Source organism: Nothoprocta perdicaria, unplaced genomic scaffold (assembly GCF_003342845.1).
Source record: "Nothoprocta perdicaria isolate Ctin4 unplaced genomic scaffold, notPer1 scaffold_18, whole genome shotgun sequence".
In the NCBI taxonomy this organism is placed as follows: domain Eukaryota; kingdom Metazoa; phylum Chordata; class Aves; order Tinamiformes; family Tinamidae; genus Nothoprocta; species Nothoprocta perdicaria.
In genome coordinates, this window is record NW_020454982.1 from 5447718 (window position 1) to 5470328 (window position 22611).

Sequence of the window (22611 nt, forward strand, 5' to 3'; positions counted from 1 at the left end):
GCTTGGAGAAGACACTGGTTTTTATCACCCACACCCAGGACATCCACTGTCCCTGGTTGCTTGGGCACACTGTGGAAGAGGCAGTGGTGAGAATATCTAGGAGAGATAACAACCTCCAACACAAAGTATGTGCAACTTATACCAAATTTGTTAAAGATTACTTTAAACAGGTATTTCCAATAGTGAGTGAACGGGTGCCTTACAAAGCCATACCAGTTTCTCCTACTGCCTTTTGTTATCCTAGGTTTTTCACTGCACTTTCCAGTCAGACTTTAGGAACTGTTTTTGAGTCCCTGGTCTGATGCCTCAGTCATGCCACGAGCAGCTATGAAATCTTTCTGGGACAGCTGTGTGTGTGGGGGGGGGGGGGGGGGGGGGGATGCAAAAACCTCATTTGCAATTTGGCATCTCAAGGAGGACAGACAGGTTCAACAGCAGGTGACAAATTAAAAGCTCATTTTTCTGTAAGCTGTCTTTGGAGCCATATTTTGAATATTGACCCATCGGCAAGGAGCAAAAATCATAGCTGAGATTAGAAAAATACCAAGTTGGTCTTTGGGTTGGTCCTTAGTGCGTGTGCAGCTCCCTGCCCAAGGGCTCCATGCGTGTCCCCGAGCAGCCCCACAGCTGAACGGGGTTGGTTCAGTCAGTTTCCAGGCCGGTTATTCATTTCCGAGGCTGCCTCTGGGTCTGCCCCAGGTGTCTGGGGAGGCAGCTCAGGTAGTGGCCAGGGAGCAGCCTGCACGAGGAGCCCAGCAGCGGAGCCTTGAGCCCCCACGCTGCTCCACACGCTCACCAAGGGCTCCTCCAGCCCCAGGCCTGGGTACATGAAGAAAGCAAAGGGAAAATAGAAAAGGCATGGGGGGAACAGCAGAAAAAAAAAAAAAGAACTCCTATTAGTGTTTATTTAAGGAAGAAAAAAAAAAGCAGAACCACTCCGATGAGCAGATTCAAGCAGAAAAGATAAATTAGGACCCTTGCAATTCCTAACAATGGACTTCATGCACGAGCACTGGTTGAGATTCAGGGCAAGAGCTAAGACACACATTCCCCATTTCATTTTAAAATGGCTCATAACACACTGCACTATACTCCTAAGTGATGCTCAGCATCACACTGAAAGTGCTTCTTTATATTAAAGAAAATCGTGTCATGGTAACAACTTCCTCACCCAGAGTTGACTGCAGTCCCCTGCACAACGTACCAATGCTAAAAACCCACCAGTTTTGCCGTACAAATGCAGCACAAAACAAATAACACGCGATTCACAAACAGCCCTCCTCCTCTCCATCCCAGCGTTTTCGACACTCTGCCACATCCCACATGCCCTCTGGGGGAACAGTCTGGTCAGTAAAAGCAAAGAAATTATGAAGGGCAAGGCATGCCATTTTCCTAGAAATAAAGGAGGCCATGAGCAAATTATCTGACTGAAATGCTTCCCCAGCACCCAGCAATAAATAATACAGAAGCGTGGCATCGCTGCGCACGCCAGCAAAGCCCTGCTCGTGTGAGTAATCTAATGAAACAAGGGGAATCCGAGTAGGAGCTTGAGTAATGTAAAATAAAGCTGCATTTACCTATCAAGCAAAATATTGAGCTGGAAGGCGGCTGCTTTTCCAGGACTGAAGAAAGGCTTGTGCGCCAGAAAAACTTCCCTGTTTTTAGCAGCCTTATCAGAAGGTCTCATAAAAGATGCTGCTGATTCCCCTAGACCTTCTCTCCCATGCACATGTGCACACACACCATTTGTAGCATGTATTTATGTGATTTTACATACAAGTGTTGAAAAGTTTTCCTCGCAGAAAAGCCTCCCCTCTGCCCAGCCGAGGCCCAGAAGTCCTCCCAGGGCTGACGCTGCCACCAACACAAAATAATCGAGACGTCTAGAAACCATGGCTGGAATCACAGTTGATCTCAAATTTCTCTCTACTAGCCATAAACCAGCTCTAAACTAGAGCCAACACTCCTCCAGATGGAAAAACAGTCACAGTGTCTATTAAGAGCAGAAAATGTGTTTGGTTTAGATACTTTACGTTTCTAGCATCTTTTCTGCCCACCATACCTCCTCCTGCAATTGCATGGGTTTTCCAGATGCATTTCTTCTGTCAATCTTGAAACTAAACATTAAAGGTAATAATACAGAGCCAGCTCTGGATAAAGCCAAAACGTTGCATCTAACCCTCAGGCACCTTGCACACGTGCAGGTGAGGAACAGAGCGCCCAGCCTCCTCCTCTCCCGTTTTTCCTCCACCTTCCTCCAAGGCCATCCAACTATCAGGTGCCTCCTCCGCCTTGTTTTACTGTTCGGATGTGGGGACGGAGAATGGAAAGACACCATCTCACATCCAACTTTGGGCAGGCCGAAGAGCCCCGAGCTGCCTTCGGGGAGCCCGGGCATCACGTGGGGCGGCCAGCAGCTCCGCCGGTGCCACGGTTGCCCCGAGGCGCCGCGTTTGGGGCTGCCTCGCCGCCGAGCTGCCCCCTTCAACGCGACACCAGCCAGCACCGATTTATTTAACTAGGATGCACAGGAGAGAGAAAACTCACAGCGGGGCGGGTAATGACAGCATTTCAAAAATCACTCATGCCCAGGTAACAAAAGGGAAAGTTTCAATTACATAAAAAGCTAAAAAGTTGACTTAATACATCCAAGGGGGAAAGAGGAAAAAAAAATAATAATTGCACTGCACATGATTAACTAGTGGCCTTTTACAAGCACTGCAGATTGGTCTTTCTGTTGCCTAATCCGCGTGAGGAAAGCGGGAGGTTTCCATCCCGCGCAAGCACAAGCAGCAGCGAAGCCACGGGCCCCACCACGAGCATCCCCACAGACCCCCCTGCATCCCTATAGACCCCCTGCAGCCCCACAGACCCCCGGCCTGCACCCCAGGGAGACACAGGACTCAAACCTCAGTCACCTTCTCACTCCAGGAGAAGCAACTGGCTCTACTACATTCACCAGTGGACACTGAGGAAGAAAACGCACAAGTCTGGCTCCGGGCACTAAAAGGACATTGAATAAACGTATGGGCTAGAGGCACCTCCGAGGGGCTCTGCCAGCACGCAAAGCAGGCACCAAGCAGACCCTGGCACCACCACTAACACCCAACCGAAGCGCCCTGGGCCACACCAAGCACAGCAGCCACCCTCCCACGCAGGGCAGGTCACTTATTGGGGGCAGTTAATAAACTTTTGCTTAAGAGAATGTTATAGCACATTAGGAAACTTGTTATCTTTTATAGAGAGCAGGCTGAGGCAAAGGGCTAGGAGATACCTTAAAAAGAGAAAAGAAAAAAGAACAAAACACACCCACAAATGTTTTGTCTTTTTCTAAATTTGTGCCATAACGAAACTTGGAGTACCCAAATTATGGGTGAGGATATAAATGGGCAAGTTCTGCAAAAATAACCAAGAGCAAACCAAGAGCATTTCTATCAAGACAGAAGTACTAATCCTACAGCATCAGTAAGCCTTACCTTCCACAGAGCCAGCAGGTGAGCTGGGTTTTTAACATGTTTACTGCTCTAATTGATCATTGGGTGCCACTGCAAGCACTTGGCTTAGTTAATTTAAGCAGGCTGAAACCACTTCCACAGGTTTTACATAAAAGTTAAATTGGCACCAAGCAATAGCTGTAAAGCAAGCCAGAGCCCACTCTATGATAAGACAATTTGTGTTTGCACAAGCTTAATGCATCTACAAAACATCATTTTTAAATCCAATTCAGAGGATGGCAGGAACATCTGCTTTCACTTCAAGACATTAATTTTCAATTATTGAAGAAAAACAAAATAAATCCTGACAAATTACTGGTAACTGTGGAATCTTTTGTTACTCTATTAGTTTATAATAGTAATTTAGGAATCCTACAATTAACGTCCTAACAAGAGCGCTCTGATTATTTTTTGCATGTGTCATCCAAAGCAATTCAGCAGTGAATGATATTCTTTAACTTGCACTGATTTGACACATTTCTGTGTCAAATATTTCTGAAGAAGGAAAAAAGAAAGAAGTGTTTTCTGAGAGACGCTATTGCTCTGTGCGATCTTTTTCATCAATGACAGCAGATGCAGCAGCACTGAAAACAGGCAATTTCTCATTTCTTCCCACTTGCACTTAAGCCATTTGCGTTACCTTTTCCACTGTTCCAGTTTTTGGCTGCATTTATTAGTTAAGTGCACTAGGACCAATGGGAACAGACCACAATTAAAAGGTGTTTGCACACAGGCATGAGTTTCAAGCAGCAAAACCAGTTAAATACCACACAGAACCTGCCCAGGAAAGCAGACCGGAGGGAGAGAAGGGGAGGAAAATGGGGCTTCTGGAGTCCGTGGAAGGACATTTTTGGGCTAGAAGCAAAACACACACAAATTAAAACCAGGAGGTTAATCCCTAAAGGCAAGGCTGGGCTTTCTGCACGGACACGAACACTCGCCCAGCGCCAGCCCCACAGCGAAGCACCAACATCTCCAATTACTGCAAATCCCCCAAAAGCTACACTTGATAAAGAACAATCACAACTGCAATCTCATCTGATATGAGCTTTATCAATTTTAGCTGCTGCTTTCACTGTATCAATAAAATTCCACCGAAACTTGAATGAACTGTAAAATTAAAGGATAATCGCACAAGTCTCTTGTATTTGGCAATTATGATTATACTTGTCAAAATTTAATTTGTGGAATGTACCGTTCCAGTACCTTCAGGTTCTTCTGTATCAACTGGGAAAAAAAGAAAATTATATCTTTAAGACAAGTATGAAAGACATTGTTACTTCCACAGTCAACTCTGTAACTGAGCTCCGACATTGTATAATTGACTTTGCAAGCAGAACAACAGCAATATAACAAAGAAAATGTCAGTGTTTTCACAGCGCTAATCTATAGCACTAGGAGGGCCTCCTGCTGTCAGCCAGAGCTGACAATACAATAGCTTTCAAAGGGATATTACCATCACGCTTTTATTCTTGACATCAATCAAGACAAAGAGAATCCTTTTCACAAGACATTAAAAATCAAACCTTTGTATGAGCAGATAGGTAAAACAGCATTCCTTTAAAGAAGATCATTCATAGCAATCAGCTAATTGGAACCTAGCAAATGGTTGAAGTGTTTTTATTTACTTTGCAGATAACGAAGTGGAAAACAACCTTTCCTTTCTTTTCTCCTTTTTTTTTTTCTTTTTTTTTTTTTTTTTTGACTGACACAAATGAGGCAGGTATGGTGTGAATCAAAAAGTTTCTATCAGCATTTTTTGCCAACCAAAAGCAAAAAAAAATATGACAGCAATTCTGCAACTTCAAGTAGGATAACAAATCTAGAGTTAATTAGTGCATTCTTTTGCAAAACAGTTTGATTACCGACTTGCATGTTTATGCACAAAATGCCATTGCAATCTGACAGCAATTTGCGGAACTGTCAAAAGCAGCAGCCAAAGTGCATCTGACGCTTAAAACCTTGTGCCAACAGGAGCCCAGTCCCCACAATTTGCATTCAAGTAATTCTCCAATTAAAATTACATGGACTTTAAACCTATGGCTCCGTTACGAGGAACTCAACATTTCCCATGCTCTCTTTCCTGTATAACTGGTTCCCAAACATAAGCTGCACTTCTATAAGGGTCTCAAGGGAGGTCCCTACCCTCCATCTTCCACAGCCCCTAGCAAACCTGTAGCAGCCTCTCTCCAAAGCGGATAGCCCAGACCAAACTTTCCAAGCTGTCTGCGCTGCCGCTACGGCGGGAGGGAGCGCCTGCTTTGATGTTTGCAGCCGCAATTATGGGTCTGGTCTTCAACACCATGTGATTTTAAGAACATTAGTGATGTGCAGCTCCGCAGTTAACTGTAAAAGCCTTCAACAAATCAAGTTTCTGACAGCATTACAAAAGACGATTCTACACCGAGGAAAAATTACAGGCATGGTCTTCAGTTATGATGTGAAGGAAAGCTTCAGGATAGACAAGTGTTTTAAACCACAGCTGCTAACACTACATTACCACCAAATCATTTATTTTTTAAGCTAACAAAGGCGCAGAATTCCTCCGTCCTGGCTGATCTCAGAAAAGCTTCATTCAAACCAAGGGGAACACCATGGCCACAAAAGCTGGATTTCTTTAAGCTTGCGCAACCCAACTACTACTTACAACAAGTTGACAGACTATATTGCAAATCACAGCCACAAGCAAGAGAAATTGTCCCATCACTGGGACTGTTACGGAGCAACAGTCGGAGCAACGAGAACAACTTTCCATGAGCCTCAACAGGAGCCCTGGTGACACCAAACGGGTCTCCAGGACCTGCAGGCTCATGGGCTTCCAGTTTTGCTCCTCCAGCACCGCCGCATCCTCTGCCATGAGCAAGGATGCCCACTTCACTTCATTAACAGGGGTTAATGAACACAGGAGCTGCTATGCAGAGTGAAGTAAACATACAGAAAAGAAAATCAGTAAATTATTTGAAGACACACATGCTGCACACACATCCACATAATTTACACTTGTTTTCTTCTCAGCTGAATTGGGAAACCTGTGACCTCAGAGTGCCTTTATTTATTACATCTCAATTATTTCCATGGAAACGTGTAGTGTGGCAATCTACTGGGTTGCCAGCTCCCTAGACCACAAAACATATATGATGGACTTTTAAAAAGCAGAAGATGTGGATAGATGTAAGGAAAGGAAGGAATGCCATATCGCTCACATATATACATGACTTGCCTCCTATTATCAAAATTTTCACCCCGATTCCATTCATTTTTTTGGCTGCCTCTTAAGCAGCTAATGCTAAGGGGAGTCATTTACAGACAGGTCATGCTGAGGCTGAAAACATATTTTTTCTACCTAAAGGCTATAGAAATATTTAGAATCTTTAAAAAACAGGTTTTACCAGCCTATTTTTTACAAAGATATTTGTGCATTACATGGAGAATATTTCAGAGTTATGACTTGTCAGTAAGTTACCTGATTTAATGCATTAAAATGCCACTGCAAATAGCAATGTTCTATATTAGAATTAGGGTCAAATTTTCATTACAAATTATCAGTATCTTGCCACAGACATTGCCACTGCAAAGCAATGAAGTAGGAAACAAGTGACTCAAAAGATGTCATTTATTACATGGCAAGGTGGCAACGTTCATTAATTGAGCTTCTAAAGCAAATACGTTTTTTTCACTGACATAAAACTACTTCCTGAGCACAAAACATGGTCCTTGGTCACAGGAGACAATATTTTAACGCTCCGGGGGCTGGTCCACTCAGTGCAAACCCCCTGTCCAAGGGCCCTCACGACCCAAGGCCTCTGTGGCTCCCCTCAAACCACGACCCTTTCCGTTTCAAGCGCCGTAACTCAGCACTGGCGCTAGAAACGGCTCCAGCTCTGCCCTCACCGGCTCGCGGGCTGCAGCGCTGGGCATAGTGCTGAGCGGAGCAGCTCCTTGCAAAGCAGATTTGCTCCTTTGCTCCCTGCAAAGGGCCCGGGGTCTGCAGTGCCGGCCCCACAGCTGGGCGAGCCAACCCCGGGATGCTTGGCAGGGGAAGGGACTGCTTGGCAGAAACTTCATAAGCCTTTGGAGCAAGTATTATTTATGCTGTGACCTATTAAATAAAGGGTATTTCAATAAAACTACATGAAAAGGCCTGGGATGGGGTTTGGCTTCTTTCTTCTGCTGCTGATTAACCAAATGCTAATTCTGTCCATCCGCGAGTCACTTAATAATGGATGCTCTTGAGTTCTCGCTCCATCACAAGCATCAAAAGTTATGATCCTTTGTGCTGCCACAACAAAGCCCCCAGCCCTTGCAGTCTGAGGCTGGGGCTTTGTACACAAGACAATAAAACGTTAACTAAGCCCCACGCTGCTGCCCTCGTAAGGGCGAGGGGAGGGGACGGGGCCCCAGCACGCTGGCTGTGCGGCCCGACGCGGGAATCCTGCCGGAGCGGCAAGGGGGGCGAGGAGCCCCACAGCCCCGCATGGCCGCGCCGGGTCTGCCCACGGCTGCTGCCTTCTCAGGGAGGAATCACCCATCCCGAGCAGCCACTTGCAGCGCAGGGGTGTCATCCCCGGCAGCCTGCGAGCGAGTTTGTCTGTGAAGTTTGAGGTTTAGCCTGCACTAATGCTCCTCTACCCAAACAGAGCTGCTGCTTCAGTGCCAAGCTGTGGTGCACTGAAGTTTGCAAGCTACGAGTGCTCCTTACTGAGCAAACTGAATCTAGTCCTCCCTCCTTTCATCACCGTGTACACCTTGGACAGGCAGAGGAGAGCAATGAAACAAGCCGCGACAGAGACGCACGGATGCCGGGCACCAGCCAGGAGGCCGCTCTCCCCAGTGCCCCTTCCCAACCCACACAAGAGTGGGAGCTGCCGCTTCCCACTCCCTGGAGCGGCCGGGCTGCGGAGCCCAGGGCGGGCGGCACGACACGTGTGGCGAGCGGGGCTGACATCACGGCCCGCGCGTGACACAGGAGGCGCCGGGTGCGCACGGCCGCAACGGCGCCGCGCCGTCGAGCGGCCCACGGAGCCCAAGATGGACGCGCCGGGACGCGCTCCGCTCACCACCGGGCATGGGGGACGGCGGCGGCCCCACGGGGGGATTCGCAGTCCCCGCACTCAGCACTGGTGCAGGGCAGTGGGTCGGGGTTGCTCTCACCTTTCACCGAGCGGGGCTTGGCTTGCTTCCTCCTTGACATGTCCTCGCCGTCGTCCTCCTCCTCCTCCTCTTCTTCGTCGCCGCTCCGTCCTGCTCGGCCCCCGTGCCCGCCCGGAACTTCGCGCCGTGCAGCCCGGCGAGGCGAAGCGGCAGCAGCAGCAGCGGGATCGATTATTTGATTTCTCACTTCTTTGCCTGTTGCAATGCGGCAAGTTCAACTCCTCTTTCCAAGCCTCTCGGGCACCCAGGGGTTCTCCCCCAGGAAAGCCAAAGAGGGAAAAAAAAAAAAGAAAAAAAAAAAGGAAAAGGAAGGGGGAAAAAAAAAAACAAAACAGGAGACCTCATGCGCAACAGTTGCAGTTTCTGCCCTCTTTGTTTCCCCCCTCGCCGCCGGCCCCGCGCCGAGCCGCCCCCCCGCAGCCGCCCCGCGCCCCCGCCGCCTTTTTGTTCTCTGCAAAGTTTGCAGCGCCCCGCGGCTCCCGGGCCGGGGCCGACTTTCACAGTAATGATAATAATAATAATTTTTTAAAAAACGGGGGGCAGCGCGGCGCGCCCGGGGCGGGGGAGCCGGAGCGGCTGCCCGAGCACGAGCGGCCACCTCGCTGCGGCGCCTCCAACCGCGGCCCCCGCGCGGCCCCCCGCCCCCCGGCCCCAACGCACTCGGCGAGACGCGGCGAGGGTCGCGCTGCAGCGGGGCCGGGGCCGCTAGCTGCCTCCATGGGCTATTCGCTCGAAGGTGGCACCGCTCCTGCCTTCATTGCTGCTGCTGCGGCTGCTGCTGCGGCTGCCCTGCGTTTTTATTTTCTTTAGCTCTCGCCAGCCTCCCTCTCTTTTCTTTGTCCTGGCTCCTTTTCCTCCTCCTGATCTTGCTGCTGGGGCTGCAGTGCAGACACACATAATAAAGCCAGGCTTGGCTGGAAATGTAGCTGAGTCCCAGCAGGAGGATGTGAGGAGTGGAGTCCCGGCGGGGGAGCGCTCTGATCCCGTAGGGAGCCCCGCGCAGCCTGGGCTGATCAGACGGAGAGAGAGCCAACAGCACCGAGCCATGGACGGCCCGGGAAATACAGCGCGGCCGCCCGCAAAACGCGGACCCGCCGCCGCCGCCGCGCGCGCGGAGCGGACTCGCCGCCCGCCCCCGCGCAGCTCCCGCCCCGCCGGCCGCGCGCCCCCCTCCCGGCGCGCAGCTCACAGGCGCGCCTTTTAATACATAAATGCCACGTTTACTTTCTCATATAAACATATATAATTTATCGCTCTACCCCACTCCTGCCCCCCCCGCAGCGCGGAGGATCCCTCCCCTCGCCCTCCCCGCGTTCCGGGCGGCGGCAGCAGGAACCCCCCCGTGCTGTGCAGCCCCGATGGTTTCTTCTGGAAAAAATCCTAAATGTTTTAAACTTGTTTGGAGCCCGGCGGGAAGCGCGAGGTCAGCGGAGGCTCCCAGCGCGCGAGCAGGGCTCCCTTCAGAGCGGGTTTCCTGCTCCGTAGGAACGAGGGGCTCCCTGCACGTCCTTGCGGGCCGTGGGGCCGCGCAGCCCCTGGCCGCTTGCCAAGGGCTCGAGCCAGCACGAAGGCGGCCTGGGCGCATCCAGACACAGAGCGGGAAAGCAGCTCTGGAGGGAGAGCCCCTTGTGCAGACGCCCCGGACAGCCGGGCAGGAGGCAGCCCTCGCTGGGCCCACACTCGGCCACAGGGCTCGGCCACACGCACCGCTTCCCTGCCCTCAACTCCCACCTGGAAACATCCTCAGCCATTCCCTTCCACAGACCGGACACGCAGCAAAAAGTTTCCAGTGGCACCGCCATGACCAGGACACACTTGCTGCCCGTCACCGCGCTGGGCGGCCAGTCACGGGTACAGAACGACCAACTGGGGCAACGCGGGATCTCCTGGGAGCCAGGGCCCAGTTCTCATCCCCATGGAAAACAGGGAGGCCGGATGGCGCAACAGCTCAACCAGCACCAGAGCCGCGCGCTGCCAGCTCCCGCGGAGACACGAGCCGGGCTCGGGGAGAGAATTGCTGCGATATTTATACACCGAAAAATGCAGCCACAGGAGTTTGCAAATGTGGTCAACCTGACCCTCAATCCAGCATCAGCGTTGGATGAGGAAGTGAAACGCTGCTGCATCCTCATCTTTTGGAGAGCGTTAATCCCCAGGCTATCAAATTGTTTCTGTTCTCTCACTGGCCCAATGAATATTTAATTATTCTTACAAAGCAGAGCAGCTTCAGCAGGACAGATTCTCATCCCACAATCTGCCAGCGGTTGGGCTCTCTCTGAGGAGTTCGGAGACCCAAATTCAAATCCCCGGGCAATTGGGCAAAGAGGGGGGTTCAACCTTAGTTTTACACATTCTGCTTGGCAAATAATTCCCAGCTCCCTCTGCCATCTAGCCCTCTGCTTCCAAATTTTCGATTGCTTTTTTAAAAATAACTTTAAATGCCCCAATTAACAGTGAAACGTTTCTACAACTTTTTTTTTTTTTAAATCACAAAGAAATCTATAAATTTTCATTTTGAGGGAAGAGAAGTATGTTCATTGACTCTCCTCCGGGTAGCCCATGAGATCATTCATCGGCAAACCCATCCCGAGCAGGGTGAGGGGCCCTGGTCCAGGCACCCAGCCCCCTTCCCTGGAAAGGCCTCGAGTTCCCCCTCGGGGCTGTCGTCGAAGCAGCAGCTCCCGGAGCTGACCACTTTATATGCTAAGAACTCCTGGAAGATGCCCAGGCTAGAGCTAAGGAAGGCAGGTCTGAAATAAGAAAAATAAGACCACCTTGATGCCTTCGATAAGCACTGATAACAAGGGCCGGCTAGTGAAGGCAAATTGTCTTACATCTTAGTGCTAGCTAGCAAAAAATTAGTGATTTTAGCCATTTACGAATGGAGTAAAAGAGGTTTTTGAGCCCACGTGCAGAGGTATTTGGCCCTGGGGCTTTTGTAGCGCCCCATGGCGTGGGGCACCTCAGGGCCCTGTGGGTGCTGTGTGTCAATTCTGTGCCCAAAACCCTTTCAGGGGCCGGGTTCCACCCCCTCTCCAGGCAGCCTAACTTCAGGTCACCACTTGGGTTTCTTGCTCACTCTATATGCAAACTAAACTTGAAGCATTTCAAAATCAGTTCAAAATCACGAGTTACATAAAAATCACACAGCCACGTAAAAGCGAAAAGCCTCATTAAAGGTGAGAATTTTAAAGAGATCTGACAGGTTCAGTGCCCAGTGGCACAAGGCCACTTTGAGACATCACATCCCAGCTAAGAGTTAAACTTCCTCTAGTCAAAAAGGACTATCTGCAGGCAGCAAAATGATGGAGTGTGAGCACTGAGTGAGCCAGGGGTGCCACACAGATGAGCTCCATCGTGGACAGGCCAGCAAAGCAATTACCCAAAGTTAGAGAGCTCCCCTCACAAGCCACCAAGGAGCCCAAACCAAACACCAGGAACAGCCAAAGGGCTGGGTTGTATCCTAAGAGGGGAGGATGTCTGCAAAGCCCGCTGCGTCGCGCCCTGCTTGCAGCCAAGTCCATCCAACAAGGAGCACGGGATCAACGGGACCTGCACACACAAGGGTGGTGTGAGCCAGGCAAAAGCACCCACTGCAGCACCAACTTCATGGCTTCCCTTTCTGAGAAATACTCCTGTGCAGTGCAGCTCAATCAAGCTGAAACACCACAAAATATCCACGTGAAGAGGCATCAACCTCCGCTCACGTAGCTGCTGAAACACAAGCTTTGCTGGTAGCAGTGCTGGAGACGCAGGACATGCCATACCCTGCAAGCACAAACAGGTATTCTCCCTATGCATAGTTCCTGAGAAGCACTGGCTTTGGGCTCTTTCCAGTGAAATGCCCCAGGACACGGTGTGGGAGTCAGGCAGAGCATCTGTGCTTCATGACAAACCACCTGCAGGACTAAGTTCTCCGAGCTACACATTTGTCTTCTGACTGTTCCTGTAAAGGTAACTTAGACTGTTGCAATGTCACTAACAACACGCAGCATTTCTGAGAAATGCACATCCTGTTTCCACATTTCTATCGCCGCTCAGGGAGCGTCTCTGCAATCCACTGCTCCTGGGTCCCTTCATCTCCATCACAGCGGGGTCCAAGCTCCTCCTCAGGACTTGAGCCTGGGATCAGGTGGCAGCCGAGTCGGCTGCCAGGACAGGGCTGGAGGCTCCCGGCAGACCCCGCCAGCACCAAGCGGCTCGGCAGAGCTGGCACAAGACGCTTCCAATGGGCACAAGGGCCCTTTGGCCCCAGTCCCTCCACCCGGGACCAGGCCAGCGGCTTGCAGGGCTGCGGGCTCCCTGCTAGGAGAGAGGGCTTAATACTCAGAGCCACTCCTCAGGCTGGGCCCTGCATGTGCTTTACATGACTGAAGGAGAACTGATACCCCATTAGCAGGTAATTAGCACTTCAACTAAGAATAGCTGTTTAAGGCATTATGGGCCAACCTGCAGCATTCTGCATGATTCATATCCCCTATATCTAGAGGCATTCTAATTTCTTTTCAGGATAACAAATAGCATGTAATGCATCCATACAATGTTTAGGAGATGGTCAGAATTACACTGTAAAAGAGATTTCTCTGTATTGTATCCGTAAAGCTAAAAAACAGCAAGACTAGAGTAACAGGGTCCCACAGGTCTTCCTTGCACACGGCAGTCAAGACACCCCATCCAAGCCAGACCCAGACTATCCCCAAGGTTATAAGTTGCATTTCTAGAGCCATTAAAGCCCAGTCACCGCTGAGAATATAGACAAGCCATTATTGTGCAGACAAATTTTGAGCAAATTCATCCATCCACAGGGAAGTGGACCCACCGACACCACAGAAAAGGCCTTAACAAACCCACATCCAAACAGGATGGGGCAGCAATCATAAAACCAGTCTCCATGTCCCAGCTCCCGCGGGCCGTTGCACCTCTCCCCTCACAAGCCAGACAGAGGAGCAACTTCTAGACCCGCGCATGTCCTGTCCTGCCGCTGCCAGCACCCTGCTCTCTTCTGGCATCGCTTGAGCATCTCCTACCTGCAGGCTGCATCCAGGAGGCACCGTGTTGGACCTGACGGAGGGTGGACGACCAGCCAAGCTCCTGCTGCGGCCCTTCCTGCAGCCCATCCCGCTGCACAGAGGAAGGGAGAACCGGGCGCAGATCAGGCCCCGCTCCGGCAGGTAGGTACTCCCCGCTCCCTCCTCCTGCGGGCTGCCCTCCCTCTCACGAGCTGCCCCCCCGGGCCCCACGGCACCCAGGCGATTCAAAACTGGGGGGTTTGGAGAAAGCTCCTTCTTCAGCTGCGAGGTACTCCTGGTGCCCCCTCCAAACTGCTGGGGTAGCCTGAAACAGCTGGTGGCTGGAAACAGGAGGCAGTGCAAGCACATGCAGTTTTATTCTTGGTTTTGTGTATTTGTCATTATGGAAAAGTCACATAGAAATTAGTAGGAAATTATCTCCATGCTCTCAAATAAGGCAAGATGATCTAACAGCCCTGAGAAGACATCTGGTTCTCTACTCAGCCAGGTACATTTTCCAGCAGTTTATGTAGCTTCCTATTGCACTTTCACAGATCTCTTTTGGTTTCACCCCATTCATTCCCACTGTTGTTTTAGAAGGGCCAAGGTATTTTGCCTATTACACGAGCTCCCATGTCTTGCATAAAAAGCCTTAGGGGAAGCCAGGCAAACAGGGAGGCCAGAGGACTGCAGGAGGGAGGGTTTGCTTATATTGATTCATAGGGATTTGTTTTCTTTAGTTCTACCTTTCACAGAAGTAGTGCAACACCTCAAAGCACATAAACCACCACCCTTCTAGGAACTGACCTGCCACATGTGATTCTAGGCAGCCCAGCTGCTGCTCTGCCCCACACCAGCCCCACAGCCAGCCAGGAGCACTGGGACCATCAGACTCACCCACCTGCCCAGAAAAGAGCCCAGAACAACTCACCAGAAGGGGTTCCATTGCAGGGGAGGCTGCACCCCCAAATGGGAGTGCCACAGATGAGGGCAGCGCATGTCTGTGAGCAGCAGCAAGCAGAGCGCTCCTGCAGCCAGGGCAGGAGCAGCAGCTGTGGTGGGGACGAGCCTCTCTTGAACCACCTCTCCCCTATTCAGACTTGCTGATCTGAAGCAGCTGTGCTGGTTCAGGGCCGTGGAAGCAGTCCCTGCAAAACAAATCACGTTTTATTCTACCTAGAGAAGGAATTAGAGCATTTGGTTTTCCCCAGTGCTGGTTTTTACAAGAACACCACAGTGTTACAGACGTGTTCTCCTGAGGACCAGCAGGGCTGAAGCTGGTGCTGCCAGCCCTGCGCAGCCAGCGCCCGGGCTGAGGGGGTCAGGCTGCCCCTGTTGGGATGCAAAACACCCCAGAAGGGCCTCCCCATCGCCTCGCCCTCGCTCAGGCCCTTCCTTAACGCCGTGTGCTGGCCAGGACTGCTCCGCTGCGCAGCTTCACGCTGAATAAGCTGCTTTGCTGCATGCCAGGGCTGCTCCTCCAAGCAATGCAACTGTTAATCAAATAGCAAAGATACAGCAGCTATATTCACATTAAATATCTAGTGACCAGGTGATGAATGATTAAAGAAGTTAATCTATTCTGCCGTACTCTGCTCAAGCTGTACCCTTACGAGCAATCAATAGCAATAAGATGTAACATTTACATGGGCTTTACTTTTCCAGAATGCTGCGTGGCCCTTAATTAACCAGGAGCAAAGTGCTCCTGATAGAGCGCAAGCCGCCACAAACTGCTGGGAGTTTTGCCCACCTGAGCGGCTCTGCTCTCACCGTCCAACCATTGCTTCGCTCCTGCTGACTTGCACGGAAACAAACTCTCCGCTAATGCAGGCCTTTGCAAAACCTCAGCATTTGGGAAGCTGCGGCGTATACAGTGCTAGGTTTCTTGAATATTCTTGTATTTTCAGTCATGAACAGGGTCCTCTCCCATATAATGGCTGGGTTAAAGACAAGGTTGAGCAGGTGTGTTTTTGCCGTGACCCCAGCTGCAGAAGCAGCTGCCCCTCTGCTACTTCCTACCACCAGGACAGTCCTCTAACTGTGTCAGTGCCACGCACACTGCTCCCCATCCATCCTCATCCATGCACCACGACACAGAAGAAAGCAGCACATCCATCCCCATCCACAGGCGTCCACCGGGCCGGGCACCACGAACACACCGGGGCAACTACACTAAAGAGCAGTAGGAGAAAGAATGCAAGAGCGTGTAGGAATATGTATTTTTACATCAGAGTTCCTTATAAATACAAAAAGAATCCCATCCCATTATGCTGGGAGGAAAATAATCCCGTGGGTGTTTGAGACAAGTCTGTTTTAATGAATACAAGCCACCAGATGTGACACGTGAGCTGGGAGACAAAAGGTTGGAGGACAAGTGTGGCGGCCGTGAGCCCCCGTAGCCCCGTGCTCCTGTGACCGGCTCTGTCCCCGCGGGAACGGCGCCAGGAGCGGGGCAGCAGCACCAGGAGAGGACTACAGGGTCAGCACTGCACAAGGCCCGGCTCCGCTTGCTGCTGCTCCTTGAGAGAGCGAAGCAAAGTGGGTCTGGGCAAAACGTCGGTGGCAAATGCCTTTAGAGCAGATGGAGGGAGGGAGGGATGCACCTGCCTGCCTTCTGGAAGCTCAGTGTCCTTGAGGTCTCCGCCTCTCTAAGGGTTTCAAAATGCAGATACATTCGCAGCGCAGGAGGCTGCAACCTCCTGCTTCGCCAGGACACTGTGCTCCAAATCCGTGGCGCTGCTCCTGGCTGCTGGCAGGGAGGCCCGTGCGAGCGTGACACCATGGACTGAGCAGCGCCAGGAGACACAGGAGATGGACACAGAGACACAAGTTCAGCTAGGTTGGTACTGAGCATTGCACGAACTGGGGGCCGTGGCATGTGACACGAGCTCTGCACCCGCGCTCTGTGCCACAGCACAGAAAAAGCACTTATTTGAGCACATGCAGCAGCAAGGAGCTCAGGTTTCCCTGGCTTGGTTTCACCAAGCCACTGATGAAATGGAGATGATATCTGCTATGTGCATCGCAGCGAGGCTCCCCTAGTCCGTTTGCATTGGCACAAAGAGGTGCTCCTGTCAGGAGCCCTGCTGTCCCCTCGCCGTGGCCTCCACAGTGCCACGTTCCTCCGACCACCCTAAGACCTCAAGTACGGAAGGAAACACATCCAAAAAACTATGGAGGAGGCCTGGGCACTGATGGAACCCAAGAGGTAGAAAAGTATGCAGAGCTGGCAAGGAATTAGTCACTAAATATTTTCAGATCAAATAAGAGTGACATTGTGGATGGCTCTAGACCATTACTTTTATGTGAATCACCTACACATCCTGTGGTATGGATCTCCACAGCCACAAACATGAAGCGTGAGGAGGACACGGGAAGAAAAACCCTGCAGAAGGAGGGAGCTGCATACCGTAGGAATGCAGGAGCCTGTGATCTGTGTTATTTCTTTGCTTAAGGCCACCTAGCAACAGCGCATAGGTTAATCCTCCACAGACCGAGCAGACAGCATCAGCCAACAGAAAACAAAACATCCCCGGTAGAGAAAAATCAGAACAAGAATTATCCATTTGTGAGAGGGTTGTAGCAATAGACTGCAACAAATACGGAAAAGGTAAACACGACACTCCTGAAAAGGGACAATTTCCCTGTAAATAGAGTTATTATCCACCTGGTTATTAAAAATACAAAAAGAGTGTCACGGTGCTAGGCGGGAACGAGGTGAGTTCTGCTCCACAGGGAGCTGCGCTCTGCTGCCGCGTGAGGGAAAAGGGCCTGCTCCGAGTCAGGGAGCGGCACTGCTCCCAACCAGGAGCCCGGGAGCTCAGTAAAGAGGTAGGGAGCGTTTTTGGAGGCACAAGAGCAAGGGGAAGCTGCAGAAGGATGATGCGAAGCAGCTGTGCTGGGCAGAGGTGCATGGGCAAGATCCGGCCAAGCTTTCAGGGGCCTCCGCACAGCCGAGTGAGCTCCTGGCTCAGGCCAGCACAGAAGCAAAATTCATATTTGCCTCCGCAAAAACACCTCAAAACATACCTAGTCACCTAGACACGAGTCAAAAGGAGGATATTACTTCTGTAGCCCATTGGCTGCTCTGCCCTAAACACAACCGGGCAAGTCCAGACTTCTCCACAGACTTGGGAAGCTGCTTTGCAGTGCTAGTGCTCAAGGCCAGGGCTGCTGCAAGCCCGTGAGGACTATCACCAGCCGGGGCACCGCGCGGTTGGGAGCAGCGCGCAGCTGGAGGAAGCCTTCAGCCAGCCACATTGAACTGAATTAGCGTAACCCTCACTTGTTAGTTCATTAAGAAACAGTCTACTTTATACTGTAACTTCATTTCAGTTATACAATCACATCGAGGATATTAACTTTTATTGTGAGGAAAGTTAATAAAAAAGGAATATTTAAAAAATCAGTCTATATTGAGTAGGCAGGGAGAGAAATCCATCTCTTTGTCACAGTAAATTATCTCCATCTCTACTTAAATGTTCTCCCACCATGCCATTCAGCAGCAGTACCTCACGGACCTGAATTTGGAACACAGCCCTTGCTTGCGGAGGGCACTATGGAACCTCAGGAAGAAGCTGGTTCCAGAGCACCGCACTCACACCAGAGCACATCCCACCGTGACAAAGAGAACAGGCTTGCCTGAGCCACCAGCGACTGGAGTCAGAGCAGTGGGAACACCCCCGTTAGCATAAATAATTGCTTTTCCCACATAAAGGCCCCCTCAGTTAATTTCCCATCGAGGAACTATGCACTGCTAAGAAAATTAGAGGTCGAAGGTTCGTTACTGGGACAAGTAGAGCACGAACTTTTGCAAAATGCCTCATTGATTAGCACCATCTCTTGACCTACAAGAGAAACTCTGAGGAAAGCTAACAGGAAGTTGATTCCTGCTGGGGTTTATTGCTATTAAGCATTTTTATTACTGATTTTGGTTCCTCATTTTGCTTTATAAAAAGAAAACAAAAAGAGAAAAGACAGACACAGGCTGATTTCCATCATCCTGGCTCCAGGTATGGCTAGTCACAGTACCAGGCAAAATAGGAGATGCACACACAGATGCTGTTAAAACAGCCTTTCTAATTAAATTCCATGAGAAATTGTGCAGGACTCATTCCAGTCCCATCATCTTTTGATTAACTATCCTCACACACTAGGAAAGAAGATGTGACCTCTAACTTTTTTTGAGAGAGATGTGCTGTTTTTAATATTAACCACACCGTCGTTTCATTGTTCCTTGAGCAGGGTTGGGAGGAGAAATATAATTACACACAATGGGGGTATAATTCATACATTAAAAGTGACATTAAAATGATAGATAGCAAAATACAGCAATACGAGAGCTTGCCCGTCACTCTTGCAGGGATTACTGGCACCCTCCAACTCCGCTGCTCAGCAGCCTCTGGAGCGAGGGCCATGGGAAGCGCAAGGGATTAACACGGCCAGCACCTGAGAGCAGCCACGAGGAGGGAGCCATGGGATGCCCTGTTTCAGTCACTGGTGCAGCCCCACCTGGCCTGGTGCTCTCAGCCTTTACCAGTCACAGCATCGCAGCTTAACCCGCTGCAGCTGAGTTCCTGCAGGACACCTGCAAACCCCCATAGGTGCAAGGCTCAGCTTTGGCAGCTTAGGTGCAGCCTGAATGCACAGGGCCATTTAGAGAGCAAAGGAGGGCACCCTGCCCCAGCAGCTGCACTGGGGCATCGTCTCCATTACTGTTCACAGAGATAACGTTCTTCCAGACCCAACCCAGAGCCTGGTGCTTGCACTACAGGATGCAGGAAAACACAGAGGACTCATCACCACGCCACGAGCCGGGCTCCCCGCAGCGCGGCTGCGATAACCGCGTCACTGCTGCCACCCGTCGCTCGAGGTGGGCGGCACGTGGCTGCACCGCGGGGCTCCTCAGCTCGCCTAGCCTTTCCTCAGCACGGCCGGGCACACAGCACAGAGCAGTGCAGCACCGGCACATCCTGCACCTCCCTCTAGCACATATCCTGAAGACACATCATCTCTTTGCAGCACTGTGTAGTGGTTATGAGTAATTATTCACTGCAATACTATTTTGCACAGCTTTAAGAGCTGGTGATTTATTTTACTGCTGTCCATCTACTAGATTTTCATCTTGGCAGGAGCAAAGATGTTGAGCAAGAAAGCAGCACAGGTTGTGCGTGATTATACACAAATAAAACTCGCGGCAACCTTTCATGTTCCACTTTCCTGAGCTAAGTTTCAGGAGAGCCAATATCCCCTTGCAAGAGCATTACCAAGAAGCAATACCTACAAACACCAACTTGGACTTACTGTCTCCCCTCTCCTTCCAGTAGTGCTGCACACAGACCTGGCACCGTCTCGCAGGAACAACCCAGATAAGCTTGTGAGCTGGTAGCAATGGCCAATACACGTCCTTGTGTTGGCAGGACTTCAAGAAGCTCACCAGGAAAAGCTGTCCATGCGCTCCAGCAGGGAGCTGTGAGCCAGGCTCTGCTCTGGCGCCTTGCAGGGCTCCCATGGCATTGGGGGATGGCATTCGTGGAGGGGAACTGAACACCCCATATAGAGCTCCAGTACCAAGAGCCAGCATTGCTCAGGAGCCAACGCTATGGAAACCATGTCTCTGATAACAGACAGTCTTCTTCCACAGGGGCAGAAAAAGTTTTGCCAGGCTTTTTCCCCTGTCATCTCTGTCTGCTGTTATCCTTCCTTGCTCCGGAGTAAGGAGGTCAGCCAGACCCACGCAATTAGAGGAAATTGTGCACGGTTGACCTTGTAGCCTGCCAGGCCCTTTCAAGTGTGGGCAGTCTTTAGCGGGAGCAGCATAGCAAACACAGAAGAGAGGTGCTGATAGGTGGGAGAATGAGATTGTTAAGACATTTTTTCCCTCACTCTCTGCAAACTAAGACAGTACCTCTGCCACTTGGGTGAACTTAGGTTATTCCCACTCATATCTAGCAGCCCATGGTTTCTTCCTTCATCTTGACTTCTGCTATTTTCATTCTGTGATGTCTGTACTTTTGCACTATTGGGAGTGGATTGTGTGTGGATCACTAACTTTTGGACAGGTCAGCTATCTCAGCCTGAGCACCACTAGATGGATACTAATAAGAGGAAACGAATACATCAAAGAAAATTCTCTCTTTTTCTCCTCATACCCCGCTCCCAGGCACGCTGCTTTCTTCTGCTCTTGTTGTTGCTGCCCTTTCTCGCTCTGCGTTTATGCTCTGATTTCTGTAGATGGTACTGTACCAAGAAGAGATGAAGATTGACTTTCTAGGTCTGCTGGAACTACCTGAACGAGTCAGTGTGGAGCCTGCAATTCAAAAGGGACAACGTAAAAAAAAAAAAGATAATGGATGCTACAAACCGTGCACAAAATTTAACAAAACAATTAGATCAGTGGCTGTTAGGAGATGAATGACGAAGCTGTGGGGAACATGTCTATGGAGTTTGGAAATGGATGTTTGAAAGAAGAGCTAGCCTCTCATCCGGAGTGGGCCCTCCAGTAAAATTAAATCATTTGACAGCTGGACACGGCTGTTGCTAATATTTGGCCTAGATGGACAGGGCAGACCTGGTGAGTATCATCAGCGTTTGCTTTGTGGGACAAAGATGAGGTGCAGGAGTCCTACAACTGCTGAGCAAACCCCACTGCGCTTTGTGCAGCCGCCTCTTCAAGGAGGCTGCGAGTAGAAACACGGCTGCTGTGGCTGCCAGAACAGCTTTCCTCAGGACACTTCCCCAACACAACCCAATTCCCCCCACCTTGATGGCAAGTTGTGGATGTGGAGGAGGACACCCATGATATGAGGAACAGCAGTACTTGCCCCAGGTGCTGACAGAGGCGGTGTGCAACGCTGAGAGGCTGCACGAGGCAGGCAGCAGCCACGGTGACGGCGCAGCCTCCCCGGAGGCTGGGGCAGCCAAGTAGCACCCGGCCTCGCTGCTCCTGGCAGGTAGCACGGGCATCTGGCTTTGACCGTGCTGCACTTCACCTGCCAAGCCTTTGCTAGCGCTGATGTTCCTCACAAAGACATGGGCTACAGGACCAGGCTCCAGCTTCATGCTGGTCCGAGGTAGGGAAAATGACCCCATTACTGGAAAAAAGAGTCAATTGAATCTGGAATTAGCAGGACGCAATAAGCTGGTCATTTCCAGAGCCCCTCTACTTAAGCACTCATGGTCTGAAGAGCAAGCGTGGTATGTGTTGGAAGGACTTCTAGGCTAGAGCTCCCATTTCTGGTGCCCTGGCACCTTATAAGAGATGAGACATCAAGGATGAGAAATAGGGCATCTTAGAGCAGCGACGCCTGAGCCAAGGCGAGTTAATGCCTTGCCAACCTGCCACCCTGGAGCGGGGCCGAGTGTGCGGCCTGGCACCACAGGAGAACTCCACAGGCACCACAGGAGAGCTCAGAGCAGGGGACATGGCCTTTCACAGACAGTTTTGGGATGGATTCGCCTCGCAACGCCCTCTCTTCCCGAACGTGCACCTTGTGCAGCGTTTCAAGCACTGAACAAGGGCCACTCCAACCCTGGGTGCTTCTGAAACCTCGCTCCGCACTTGTGCACAGGGCTATAATTTTCCCTGGTGGCCAGACTGAGAAACTACAGTAAATTTACATTTTTTCCACCACAAATATTTTCCCCGTTATTTGCTGCTAGCTGGAAAGCAGCAGGTAGAAGGACAGAAAGGGCCAGGGACCACTACTGCTCCCATGGCCGCCAGCAGCCACAGCCAAAGGCTGCAAACAGGCAAGAGGTAAGGAGGATGCTGCAGAGGTGCACCTCCAAGCTGACTTGCTCTGGGGGCTTCAGCAGACCACGGTCCCCCAAAAAGCAACTTTCAGTGATCCCCGGATACCTACTGATGCCCCGGCAGGGCATCCCAACATGGTGGCCAAGCAGTCGCCAGTGCAGAGGACAGACAGGCTCCTCGGAGGGACAGAGGCCCTTCCCTC

General features: G+C 50.9%; 1 protein-coding gene across 1 annotated transcript in view; it reads right to left on the reverse strand.

The window, feature by feature from the left end:
- The window catches only part of LOC112944983 (zinc finger protein 423), a 120766-nt gene extending 99051 nt beyond the window's left edge, over positions 1-21715 (reverse strand). The window contains exon 1 of the mRNA XM_026036496.1: positions 21646-21715. Within this exon, the coding sequence (XP_025892281.1) occupies positions 21646-21715 (70 nt within the window). The remainder of the gene's footprint in view (positions 1-21645) is intronic.
- Between the last annotated feature and the right edge of the window lie 896 nt (positions 21716-22611).